The sequence below is a fragment of the Haliotis rufescens genome, unplaced genomic scaffold (assembly GCF_023055435.1).
Source record: "Haliotis rufescens isolate VD_foot unplaced genomic scaffold, xgHalRufe1.0.p SCAF_5, whole genome shotgun sequence".
NCBI lineage: Eukaryota > Metazoa > Mollusca > Gastropoda > Lepetellida > Haliotidae > Haliotis > Haliotis rufescens.
In genome coordinates, this window is record NW_025964223.1 from 45,487,206 (window position 1) to 45,502,392 (window position 15,187).

At 38.9% G+C, this 15,187-nt stretch overlaps 1 protein-coding gene across 3 annotated transcripts in view; it reads right to left on the reverse strand.

Annotated features, from left to right (window-relative positions):
* LOC124137165 (two pore channel protein 2-like) overlaps positions 1–10,665 on the reverse strand; it is a 43,875-nt gene extending 33,210 nt beyond the window's left edge. For all 3 annotated transcript variants that reach the window (XR_007218260.1, XR_007218261.1, XM_048383591.1), the window contains exons 1-6: positions 10,337–10,665; positions 7,074–7,123; positions 6,355–6,431; positions 4,905–5,082; positions 2,003–2,119; positions 198–304 (exon numbers count right to left, since the gene is read on the reverse strand). Coding sequence is in view for 1 of the 3 variants with exons in the window: in XM_048383591.1 (XP_048239548.1) it covers positions 198–304; positions 2,003–2,119; positions 4,905–5,082; positions 6,355–6,431; positions 7,074–7,123; positions 10,337–10,583 (776 nt within the window). In the remaining 2 variants the exon portion in view is untranslated. The remainder of the gene's footprint in view (positions 1–197; positions 305–2,002; positions 2,120–4,904; positions 5,083–6,354; positions 6,432–7,073; positions 7,124–10,336) is intronic.
* Positions 10,666–15,187: the final 4,522 nt, after the last annotated feature.

The following is a 15,187-nucleotide window of genomic DNA, read 5'->3' on the forward strand; positions in this document are numbered from 1 at the left end:
GTTCAGCAATGAGTTGAGCAATGGGTACTCAGAACATAAACAGAGCATGTTCAGCAAAGGGGGGCTAGAAGAAGGCCAGATATTGCTCAACAAAGTCTAGATAGAAGTTAACCAGAGACAGTTCAGCAATGTGTACACCTAAGGTCCATCATTTGAGCTGTTATTCCTGACAGCAGTACACAGTCCACTGATCCCACCTGGCCACTTCCGGCAGAGTTCTTCTCAGACAGTTGACGGTTTTCTTCATGATGGTGGAGTTCTGTAGTATGAAGAAGGGTCGCAGTATTCTCCGGAACCGGATGTACTGAAACAAAACAAAATACTAATTTCCAATGTAATAAAAGAGAATCATTTACAAATATTTTAACACATTTCTATATCACCTTTACCTGTTAAGTAATTAAGAAATAAATAATAAAACTCTGCAGGGAGAATAAATCAAGAGGGGCGAGGCCCGATTAATTTATTCTCTCTATCCAGTGTTTTATTGTACGATAAACAATGACCACGAGTCGTTTATAATTTAGATGAGATATCAACATCATGTACATCCTATTTAAGGATGTTGATAAAATGTGCAAGACTCCCTAAACAGAATCCGACCTGGAAATGTCAGACGAGTCCATTTTAAGAACAGGTGGGTTAAGATTGGTATTTCTCGAGTATTCTCACAATCCTCACATTAACTTACCTTTTGTCCCAATACCAATTGTCATATCTACTTTTGGATGCAATCATTCAGCCACTGTGTTTATCTGCGTAGCCCAGTTACACATATGGGGTACAACTTACTAGACACTTCCCTCTCAAAAATAACATTATTCAATATATGACGTCATGAAGCGCATATTTGAATCCCTAAGAATTAAATCATTGTTGGTTTGGTTGGTTTGTTGTTTAATGCTGCACTCAGTAATATTCCAGCTATATGACAGCGGTCTGTAAATAATCGAGTCTGGACCAGACATTCCAGTGATTGATATCATGAGCATCGATCCACGCAATTGGGATCAATGATATGCATCAACCAAGTCAGTGAGCCTGACCACCCGATCCCGTTAGTTTTATCATGAAATAAACCATGCTTCGTTGTTCATTGTGCTTTGTGATTTATCGTATAGCTATCTTTTACGGAGACATAACCATATCTGCATACCAGTTAAGTGAACTATGCCCTTCAGCATGTTCAGGATCCTAGGTATCTCTTACAGTCATCAGTGTCCACAGTTACCCCCCTTACACTGACCTTCACCCCTAGCACCAGGACTACAGAAGGGTAGAATGACACCAGTATTATGTTTGTTTGTTGTTTAATGCCGCACTCAGCATTATTCCAGCTATATGACAGCGGTCTGTATATAATCGAGTCTGGACCAGACAATCCAGTGATTGACATCATGAGCATCGATCCACGCAATTGGGATACTATGACATGCATCAACCAAGTCAGCAAGCCTGACCACCCGATCCCGTTAGTTGCCTCTTACGACAAGCACAGTCGCCTTTTTGTTGTTTAATGCCGCACTCAGCATTATTCCAGCTATATGACGGCGGTCTGTAAATAATCGAGTCTGGACCAGACAATCCAGTGATTGACATCATGAGCATCGATCCACGCAATTGGGATACTATGACATGCATCAACCAAGTCAGAGAGCCTGACCACCCGATCCCATTAGTTGCCTCTTACGACAAGCACAGTCGTCTGACACCAGTATCAAAGATGTTTAGTGTCAATGGTGCTTCAATGAGGTCAAAGGTCAGGTCCCAAACATATTCCATCCAAAAGGATATTCCCCCCACTTTGATAGGGATATTTCTATTTTTCCATGATAGACAAAACTGATTTCTTATATGTCCTGTGTATATTCAAGTAGAATGACATATCTGATTATCAAGAGTTGAGATGTATATTTACATTACTCATTTACTTATAATTTGAATAATGTTTTGTGCACATCATTTGTTCCCCTCTTCACTCATTCCTTCCCTCACCCCATACCTCCTGACATCCTAGACCGACTGACACGGACCAGTCCAGCAGGGACACAGCGATGATGATGGAGCCAGCCACCAGCCACTTGTGTCTCCAGAAGTAGTGCTTGCCCATCACATAGCCCTGGAACAACATGGACATTCATCACATAGCCCTGGAATAACATGGACGTTCATCACATAGCCCTGGAATAACATGGACATTCATCATATAGCCCTGGAATAACATGGACATTCATCACATAGCCCTGGAATAACATGGACATTCATCATATAGCCCTGGAATAACATGGACATTCATAACACATCACATAGCCCTGGAATAACATGGACATTCATCACATAGCCCTGGAATAACATGGACATTCATCATATAGCCCCGGAATAACATGGACATTCATCACATAGGCCTTTAATAACATGGACATTCATCATATAGCCCTGGAATAACATGGACATTCATAACACATCACATAGCCCTGGAATAACATGGACATTCATCACATAGCCCTGGAATAACATGGACATTTATTACCCATCACAAAGGCCTGGAATAACATTGACAATTATAACCCAGCCATGGAATAACATGGACATTCATCAAATAGCCCTGGAATAACATGGACATTCATAACCCTTCACATAGCCCTGGAATAACATGGACATTTATCATATAGCCCTGGAATAACATGGACATTCATCACATAGCCCTGGAATAACATGGACATTCATCATATAGCCCTGGAATAACATGGACATTCATTGCCCATTACATAGGCCTGGAATAACTTGGACATTTATAACCCAGCCATGGAATAACATGGACATTCATCATATAGCCCTGGAATAACATGGACATTCATAACCCATCACATAGCCCTGGAATAACATGGACATTTATTACCCATCACATAGCCCTAGAATAACATGGACTTTCATACCATCACATAGCCCTGGAATATCATGGACATTCATACCATAACATAGCCCTGGAATAACATGGACATTTATTACCCATCACATAGCCCTGGAATAACATGGACATTCATACCATAACATAGCCCTGGAATAACATGGACATTCATACCATCACATAGCCCTGAAATAACTAGACATTTATTACCCATCACATAGCCCTGGAATAACATGGACATTCATACCATCACAGAGCCCTGGAATAACATGGACATTTATTACCCATCACATAGCCCTGGAATAACATGGACATTTATTACCCATCACATAGCCCTAGTATTACATGGACATTCATACTATCACATAGCCCTGGAATATCATGGACATTCATACCATAACATAGCCCTGGAACAACATGGACATTTATTACCCATCACATAGCCCTGGAATAACATGGATATTCATACCATAACATAGCCCTGGAACAACATGGACATTCATACCATCACATAGCCCTGAAATAACATGGACATTTATAACCCATCACATAGCCCTGGAACAACATGGACATTCATACCATGACATAGCCCTGGAATAACATGGACATTTATTACCCATCACATAGCCCTGGAATAACATGGACATTCATACCATAACATAGCCCTGGAATAACATGGACATTCATACCATCACATAGCCATGGAATAACATGGACATTCATACCATCACATAGCCATGGAATAACATGGACATTCATACCATCACATAGCCATGGAATAACATGGACATTTATTACCCATCACATAGCCCTGGAATAACATGGACATTCATACCATCACAGAGCCCTGGAATAACATGGACATTTATTACCCATCACATAGCCCTGGAATAACATGGACATTCATACCATAGCCCTGGAATAACATGGACATTTATTACCCATCACATAGGCCTGGAATAACATTGACAATTATAACCCAGCCATGGAATAACATGGACATTCATCATATAGCCCTGGAATAACATGGACATTCATAACCCTTCACATAGCCCTGGAATAACATGGACATTTATCATATAGCCCTGGAATAACATGGACATTCATCACATAGCCATGGAATAACATGGACATTCATCATATAGCCCTGGAATAACATGGACATTTATTGCCCATTACATAGGCCTGGAATAACTTGGACATTTATAACCCAGCCATGGAATAACATGGACATTCATCATATAGCCCTGGAATAACATGGACATTCATACCATCACAGAGCCCTGGAATAACATTGACATTCATACCATCACATAGCCATGGAATAACATGGACATTCATACCATCACATAGCCATGGAATAACATGGACATTCATACCATCACATAGCCCTGGAATAACATGGACATTCATACCATCACATAGCCATGGAATAACATGGACATTCATACCATCACATAGCCATGGAATAACATGGACATTCATTACCCATCACATAGCCCTGGAATAACATGGACATTCATACCATCACAGAGCCCTGGAATAACATGGACATTTATTACCCATCACATAGCCCTGGAATAACATGGACATTCATACCATGACATAGCCCTGGAATAACATGGACATTCATACCATCACATAGCCCTGGAATAACATGGACATTCATACCATCACATAGCCATGGAATAACATGGACATTCATACCATCACATAGCCATGGAATAACATGGACATTCATTACCCATCACATAGCCCTGGAATAACATGGACATTCATAACCCATCACAAGCTGAAAAACATATCATACCTTTAATAAAACTCTTTGACCATACTTCTCAGTGAGATATATATGTATAAACTTTGATAATGTGTAAATGTAAGCACAACCGATGACAACCCTCAGCCACACTTCTAGGAACTATGATCATGATGATTATATACTCAGAATAACCAGATTAAAATTAAGGTTGGAAAGAAACTAGATTCCACCCACCCTGATGACTGTGTCTGCCAGCAAGAGCAGGAGGCACAAGATCTCGATGCCCTCCGTCAGCCAGCAGGGCACAATGAGGCGACTGGCTCGGAAGCGTATATCAGAGGTGAGAGTGAGAGAGGATGGGTATTCAAATATCACCAGAATGTGGAGTATAAATATCACAACATAGCGGAATCTGAAACAACCAAAAGGCAAAACATATATTATACCACGAATTCAAACACCTTGTCATATAATGCAGCTGCAGATCTTCAAAGTCTTTTCAACTTATCATGTATATTAACTGTCTTGTTTCGGCATACCGTATTCGACGTAATAAGCGCCCACGGCGATATTTGCTGATATATTGGCTAGTGCACAATCCCAATTAGCATTAGTATCACCCCTTCCGATAGATCAATGTACACAAGACTTATTTATTGGTGTATAATGTGCACTTGTGTGTAATATGCACGCTTAATCATGGGCAGTTAAATTCTGAAAAAATATATCTGTCGTATGTAAACGCATGTAAACATTTCAGGCTGTCAGCACAAACCACGAGATTTACGATCTTTCAACTCTGTTTTTTTTCACCAAAATAATAATCTAATAAGAGCACCCTATATCTAATTTTGAGAGCGCCCTGGGCGCTTATTATGTCGAATACGGTAAGTATTTCTGCAATACCCAAGTCTGTGACTAAACAATTCAAACTTGTTCACAAATTTGCCGGCAACATCCGTGTATTCCCCAATATACTCACATCTTGACAGGTGTGGAGAGATAGATTCAGGGTGACTCCCCCCAATATACTCACATCTCGACAGGTGTGGAGAGATAGATTCAGGGTGACTCCCCCCAATATACTCACATCTCGACAGGTGTGGAGAGATAGATTCAGGGTGACTCCCCCCAATATACTCACATCTCGACAGGTGTGGAGAGACAGATTCAGGGTGACTCCCCCCAATATACTCACATCTCGACAGGTGTGGAGAGATAGATTCAGGGTTACTTCCCCCAATATACTCACATCTCGACAGGTGTGGAGAGATAGATTCAGGGTTACTTCCCCCAATATACTCACATCTCGACAGGTGTGGAGAGATTGATTCAGGGTGACTCCCCCCAATATACTCACATCTCGACAGGTGTGGAGAGATAGATTCAGGATCACTCCCCCCAATATACTCACATCTCGACAGGTGTGGAGAGATAGATTCAGGGTTACTTCCCCCAATATACTCACATCTTGACAGGTGTGGAGAGATAGATTCAGGGTCACTCCCCCCAATATACTCACATCTCGACAGGTGTGGAGAGATAGATTCAGGGTGACTCCCCCAACTATACTCACATCTCGACAGGTGTGGAGAGATAGATTCAGGGTGACCCCCCCCAATATACTCACATCTCGACAGGTGTGGAGAGATAGATTCAGGGTGACCCCCCCCAATATACTCACATCTTGACAGGTGTGGAGAGATAGCTTCTGTACAGGTGGAGAACAGGAATTTCCAACTTGTGGCATATTGACCGGTACTGGAATCAGAGACATGGAAAACTTCAAGATGTCATCATAATTTCCACTATTCTCTCTCAAGTCTCAGTCAACCATTCACATGCATTTAATACCAGTTGATATGCTAAACTAAAACCATTGCTGCAATCAATCATTAATAACGGACATGTTCATTACTCCTAAAATGCTGCAATTATGTTCATCACTGCTCGTAGCATACCGTACTGTCATGTTAAGGCCAAGTGCCTTAAAACACTTAGATCAATCACCAACATTTTGATATGTAGGCTGATGAGCCTTGTCCTTTGCTATTATATAAAAAAAGAGCTGTATTTATTTCGGGGGGGGGTCTTTGAAAGGCATTTAGAAGTGATTCACATAAGGAAGAGAATATATGGATGTCAACTTCTATATTATGACACAACGTTCAGCTTTATTTTCGCACATTCTGTAGATTTCTCTACAACTTTTAATTGTTTCATATGCCATATAACCAGCAAGTATGTCTTAGATTGGTTCCTGAATGTATATCAGCTGCATCATCTTTAAAAAGAGAAAGATAATTGCAAAACATTCAGATACTCTATTTCTTGCCAGAAGCCATGTCGGAATAACCTTCTGTTTATGATCAATGATATCTTTGCACAATACAGGGTACCCACCTTGTAAGCATCTTCAATAAACACTACAGCTTGTAAAATAGTAACCAGGTCTGCAAAGTAAACACAAACATGTAAACATAAAAAACATACATCGAGAGGAGTTAGGTCCTTATGATATATTCAATGTGACTGGTGAATAGAGTGGAGTTAGGTCCTTATGATATATTCAATGTGATTGGTGAATAGAGTGGAGTTAGGTCCTTATGATATATTCAATGTGACTGGTGAATAGAGTGGAGTTAGGTCCTTATGATATATTCAATGTGATTGGTGAATAGAGTGGAGTTAGGTCCTTATGATATATTCAATGTGACTGGTGAATAGAGTGGAGTTAGGTCCTTATGATATATTCAATGTGATTGGTCAACAGAGTGGAGATAGGTCCTTATGATATATTCAATGTGACTGGTGAATAGAGTGGAGTTAGGTCCTTATGATATATTCAATGTGATTGGTGAATAAAGTGGAGATAGGTCCTTATGATATATTCAATGTGATTGGTCAACAGAGTGGAGATAGGTCCTTATGATATATTCAATGTGACTGGTGAATAGAGTGGAGTTAGGTCCCAATGATATATTCAATGTGACTGGTGAATAGAGCAGAGCTAAAAGTCCTACTCATATATCTGATAACATTGGTCAATAGACTGAGGAGTCCTCATGATATTAATGGTAATACTTGTCACTAGAGTAGAGATAAGTCCTGTTCATATATCTGATAACATTGGTCAATAGACGGAGGAGTCCTCATGATATTAATGACAATACTTGTCACTAGAGTAGAGATAAGTCCTGTTCTTATAAAATTGATAACATTGGTCAATAGAGTGAAGAGTTCACATGATAATTATGATAATACTTGTCACTAGAGTAGAGATAAGTCCTGTTCATATATCTGATAACATTGGTCACTAGAGTGAAGAGTTCACATGATAATTATGATAATACTTGTCACTAGAGTACAGATAAGTCCTGTTCATATATCTGATAACATTGGTCAATAGAGTGAAGAGTTCACATGATAATTATGATAATACTTGTCACTAGAGTAGAGATAAATCCTGTTCATATATCTGATAACATTGGTCAATAGACGGAGGAGTCCTCATGATATTAATGATAATACTTGTCACTAGAGTAGAGATAAGTCCTATTGATATATCTGATAAAATTGGTCACTAATGATAATTCTGGTCACTAGAGTGGAGACAAATCCTATTGATATATCTGATAACATTGGTCACTAGAGTGGAGACAAGTCCTACTGATATATATGATAACATTGGTCACTAGAGTGAAGAGTTCTCATGATATTAATGATAACATTGGTCACTAGAGTGAAGTGTTCTCATGATATATATGATAACATTGGTCACTAGAGTGAAGAGTTCTCATGATATTAATGATAACATTGGTCACTAGAGTGAAGAGTTCTCATGATATTAATGACAACATTGGTCACCAGAGTGGAGACAAGTCCTATAGATATATCTTATTATAATGGTCAACAGAGTGAAGATGTTTATTGAGACTCTTTTGGTTAGATCAGAGGCAAACATTCTTTATGTCTGATATGCATGACCAATAGAGCAGACACAAGCTCTTTTAGCATACCTCCATGTCAGAATGATGTGATCTGATTGGTCCATGTGATCTTGATAAAATACTGTGTTAACTCCCCTTCGAGGGTAATAAATTTCTCAGCGGGGGAATAAATCTTGTAAACCTCGCCACGAGCAATACAAGCTGCACATGCATTTCTGAGAGACAGAGTAAATCCCCTATAGACATGGATCATTGATTGCTACTAGACTATGGGCTGTTATTGCTTTTGTACATGGAGCACTAGAGTGAGTGAGTGAGTGAGTAATTACATAGAGAATCTCACCCCCGTGTCTTTTGATATCAAATATATCAACACGAGTTGATAAAAGTGGAAAAATTCTGAGGCTTGCCGAGGATTTTTGACACTTTTATCAACGAGTGTTGATATATTTGATATCAAAAGACACGAGGGTGAGATTTTATTTATCATCCAACATCATTCTTTCAACTTTTTCAACTTGTAGACAGTAATTAGCAGTGTCTTCAGTGTAAGAAGTACTGCAAACAGCTTCAGTAGCAGAGCCATTAGTGATGTCATTTGATTGTGACGTCATGGTAACCAAGCATTGTGATGTAATTTCATTGCAGCGATAACTACAGTGTAGATATCGGTTAATCTCATCCAAGCCATATCTCATGTGGGAGCCAGTTTTGGATGATAAATATAGAATACTAAACGAGCTCCCGTGTAATACCAATTTTTACGAGTGAATAGTTCTGGTATCTGACGAGCAAAAGCGAGTCAGATACCACAACTATTCACGAGTTTCATAAAATTGGTTTTACACGAGAGCGAGTTTAGTATTTTATTTATTACTTGTCATTTATAATGTTTTTAGAATTATACTGTTGAGTGTAAATAGGCTGACACCTACACGATCCATGGCATAATCCAATTGAGTTTAACAGAATAATACTTCAAACACGTCAAAAGTTGAAACGTATGAATTTAATATCATACAATGGTCCACCTTTAGAATTCAGGCGTTCGTCCCACAAAATTATCGTAGTGCTGAGGCTATCACAACTCACATAATTTAACTTAGACTAACGACTGTCGCTAGAGTACGATCGCCTTGTGGAACGGGGCCTTGCACCTCAAAGTTTACAATCCCGTCACAATACCCGATGACGTAATTTGTTGAATTTTGTTGCAAGTTCCATCGGCGAAACAATGCCATGTGACGTCAGCCTAGCAACAAGGTTGCTGGGGTCATCGAGTGTGCATAAGCTCCTCCCAGTGATCTATCATCTCCACACACAATGTCGTTGAATACGCCAAGGGATGTTGAGAGCTTTCAATATTTGTTCGTGAAACGTGTTCCAAGAGTACATAAGCACGCGTGTGTATAAAATGTGTAATAAAGCTGTATGTTTATTAAACGGGTGATCTCTTCACGGGCAAGTAATAAAGGTAATTAATCAACGTGATGATTGTGAGAATATATGAGAAATACCCACCTGTGCATAAAATGGATTTGTCCGACATTGATGAGGTCGGATTCTACTGAGGGAGTCATCAGAATTTAGAAATACGGGTAAATATTTTCAAAGCTTGTACATTTTATCATCACCCTTAAGAGGCTGACGCTTCTTAAATACTGTCGCTAGTGTCAGCACAGTCAGAGGCTCACTTGCGAACTATGACAGACTTACCTAACCCTGCAAACTGATCATGTACTTCGTTGGCAGCGGTGTCCACCTCTGTGAGACTGGGTGCGATGTACCAAGTTGTCCCCCTCACCGACTCAGACGGCGAGTCTCCGCCCCTACTCCCCTGCAGCGGTTCCACCACAGGAGAGGGGGTCGTCCTCGATGCATCTCCTACCCCAAAGTCACCTGAGTTGAGACTGAGGTTAACATGTTCATCACCTTCAAGTGGTTTGATTTGATGAATATCCATTTATTCACCCTGTCAAGAGCTGACACCACAAGGCATGACTCGGTTGTCCACCCTCTCCCCTTTAATATCAACATCCGGTTTTCTTCCGTAAAGGGAGACTATTCAGTTCAGATTACACTCACGTTCGTTGCAAACTTGATGCTGCGGACGTTCGAAGGTCGATTCCTATCAACCACAAAATTTAAGGTGAAAGTTATTGTAATTGGTAGAGGCTGCGTAAAATACTTACCTTTTCACTGGGTCTTGCGGATTTTAAAAAATAGATAGGATGGTTATCGAAAAAAAGTATTTCTTTGAAAACATGTTATTTTTTGGTTTTGTTTTTTTAAAAAGTCAAGTATATTATCGGCGGGGTGAAAGCCTGAAAAGAAAAAAGATAATCTCTTCGCCCACCGGCCTTCGTTGAAGTAGAGAGTGAGAATGGTTTTAGCATTTAGCAATATTCCAGCAATATCACGGCTTGGGACACCAAAAATGGGTTTCACACATTGTACCCATGTGGGGATTCGAACCTGTTATGAATCTACATCGAAACGTCGCTATATGCAATAAACCAGACGTTGTTTTCATAAAGTTGTATGTTTTCTTACTTATATGATAGAGAACAACGAAAATAACATATTTCCCGGCAGTACATCCAGTTCTACATATACAGTCAAACACCGTTGTGTCGGACCTACGGACATACTTCGAAGTTCGACACAACCGAAAATGATCAATAAATGAGGAATACGCAGGGACCCAGCTTCTACTTCAAGACAGCCATAAGTTCGACACATCAAAGTACGATACAGCGGTGCTTGGCTGCATTTTCGAATATAAAATGCATATGTATATCATTATAATAACAACGAACATAACACGTCTCCCTGCAGAACACCTAGTTCTATCTATTCTACCGACTAAACAATTAACATAGATGTGTACATTTTTTTCGGTATTTGAGGCCGCGTGGCCCACTGTGCAGATGTCATTTCAGTGCCATTTCTTTAGTCAAGTAATACATGCGATATTCAAAAAATATCTGACAGAGAATATGTTTCAACAATATGGCGTGTGAAAAATAACATCAGAGTTGTTGGATTTTATAAGACTGATCATTAATATCTTGTTTTTTTATGCACATCGTTAAACTTCGGAATATACTTTTCTCTAAGATGTCCTTACTTATCACATTCTATAAGACATTATATTCATCCTCTATCTCCCCAAATTAACATTTTTACGGATACTCATTCCAATTCCTCTTTTTTTCATATCTACGTCAAAACTTTACATTGAAATTGTGTAACGATTTATCATCTAACATACGTATATTTTTTCTGGTTCTACGGCAGACTTAATATCACTGTAATGGCCCAGGAAACGCGAAGAAGATATACTGTAATGTCAGTTTGGACTATAAATAGCTGTGACCTTTGTTTACAAGAGCACAAGAACAAATTTGTGTCTCCCACATCTTGGGAAATCCACACAAATGAATAAAACCACATGAAAATAATTAATATCTGACATTGGACGCCCAATTCATTTTACCATTGTCATAAGATGTCAGTAGTTTATAAAACTGATATATCTTTGCGACCACATCCTTAGACCATTGTCTTGCCATTCGAAGATGATTTAATATATGAATGGGAGAGCAACTATCGACTATATACTGTATATGTATCATAGATAACAACGAACATAACACATCTCACTGCAGTACATCCAGTTCTACACGATTAACTATACAGTGTACATATGTATCATAGATAGCAGCGAACATAACACATCTCACTGCAGTACATCCAGTTCTACACGATTAACTATACAGTGTACATATGTATCATAGATAACAGCGAACATAACACATCTCACTGTAGTACATCCAGTTCTACACGATTAACTATACAGTGTACATATGTATCATAGATAACAGCGAACATAACACATCTCACTGCAGTACATCCAGTTCTACACGATTAACTATACAGTGTACATATGTATCATAGATAACAGCGAACATAACACATCTCACTGTAGTACATCCAGTTCTACACGATTAACTATACAGTGTACATATGTATCATAGATAACAGCGAACATAACACATCCCACTGCAGTACATCCAGTTCTACATGATTAACTATACACTGTACATGTATCATAGATAACAGCGAACATAACACATCTCACTGCAGTACATCCAGTTCTACATGATTAACTATACAGTGTACATATGTATCATAGATAAGAACGAACATAACACATCTCCCTGTAGTACTTACAGTTCTACATGATTAACTATACAGTGTACATATGTATCATAGATAACAACGAACATAACACATATCACTGCAGTACATCCAGTTCTACACGATTAACTATACAGTGTACATATGTATCATAGATAACAGCGAACATAACACATCTCACTGCAGTACATCCAGTTCTACACGATTAACTATACAGTGTACATATGTATCATAGATAACAACGAACATAACACATCTCACTGCAGTACATCCAGTTCTACACGATTAACTATACAGTGTACATATGTATCATAGATAACAGCGAACATAACACATCTCACTGTAGTACATCCAGTTCTACACGATTAACTATACAGTGTACATATGTATCATAGATAACAGCGAACATAACACATCTCCCTGCAGTACATCCAGTTCTACATGATTAACTATGCAGTGTACATGTGTATCATAGATAACAACGAACATAACACATCTCACTGTAGCACATCCAGTTCTACACGATTAACTATACAGTGTACATATGTATCATAGATAACAGCGAACATAACACATCTCACTGCAATACATCCAGTTCTACACGATTAACTATACAGTGTACATATGTATCATAGATAACAGCGAACATAACACATCTCCCTACAGTACATCCAGTTCTACACGATTAACTATACAGTGTACATATGTATCATAGATAACAGCGAACATAACACATCTCACTGTAGTACATCCAGTTCTACACGATTAACTATACAGTGTACATATGTATCATAGATAACAGCGAACATAACACATCTCACTGCAGTACATCCAGTTCTACACGATTAACTATACAGTCTACATATGTATCATAGATAACAGCGAACATAACACATCTCCCTGCAGTACATCCAGTTCTACACGATTAACTATACAGTGTACATATGTATCATAGATAACAGCAAACATAACACATCTCACTGCAGTACATCCAGTTCTACACGATTAACTATACAGTGTACATATGTATCATAGATAACAGCGAACATAACACATCTCACTGCAGTACATCCAGTTCTACACGATTAACTATACAGTGTACATATGTATCATAGATAACAGCGAACATAACACATCTCACTGCAGTACATCCAGTTCTACACGATTAACTATACAGTGTACATATGTATCATAGATAACAGCGAACATAACACATCTCCCTGTAGCACATCCAGTTCTACACGATTAACTATACAGTGTACATATGTATCATAGATAACAGCGAACATAACACATCTCCCTGTAGCACATCCAGTTCTACACGATTAACTATACAGTGTACATATGTATCATAGATAACAGCGAACATAACACATCTCCCTGCAGTACATCCAGTTCTACACGATTAACTTAACAGTGTACATATGTATCATAGATAACAACGAACATAACACATCTCACTGCAGTACATCCAGTTCTACACGATTAACTATACAGTGTACATATGTATCATAGATAACAGCGAACATAACACATCTCACTGCAGTACATCCAGTTCTACACGATTAACTATACAGTGTACATATGTATCATAGATAACAGCGAACATAAAACATCTCAATGCAGTACATCCAGTTCTACACGATTAACTATACAGTGTACATATGTATCATAGATAACAGCGAACATAACACATCTCACTGCAGTACATCCAGTTCTACATGATTAACTATACAGTGTACATATGTATCATAGATAACAACGAACATAACACATCTCACTGCAGTACATCCAGTTCTACATGATTAACTATACAGTGTACATATTTATCATAGATAACAACGAACATAACACATCTCACTGCAGTACATCCAGTTCTACACGATTAACTATACAGTGTACATATGTATCATAGATAACAACGAACATAACACATGTTATAAACTACCGACTACGACTTTTAACAACGAGCAGAGCACACAATGCAACCAGTTCACCGCAATGCTCTGTGTAGTGTTGCGTCCCGGATCGTTATATTGGCTCCCACCGCTGCCAACGCTGCTATCACGTCAGGTTGGGTTACTAGAACTGGTTTAGTTGTGATTCAACAGGACAAGAGATAACTCATTGTTATATATCAACTGTATTGGCACACAGACGCCGAACAAGCGCAACCAAACAAAACAGTAATTTGAACGAGAGGAGATAACTCCCTTTACTAATAAACATGCCAAGTACCGGGTATACCTGCTTGGTGTGTGGGTTGCACGAAAGTGGCCAAAAGATCTAAGATCTGTATCAGACCCTCCTAAAATAAGCTGTCACGCCCTGATAAAGTGTCGTTAAGGGCAACTCAATTACTGA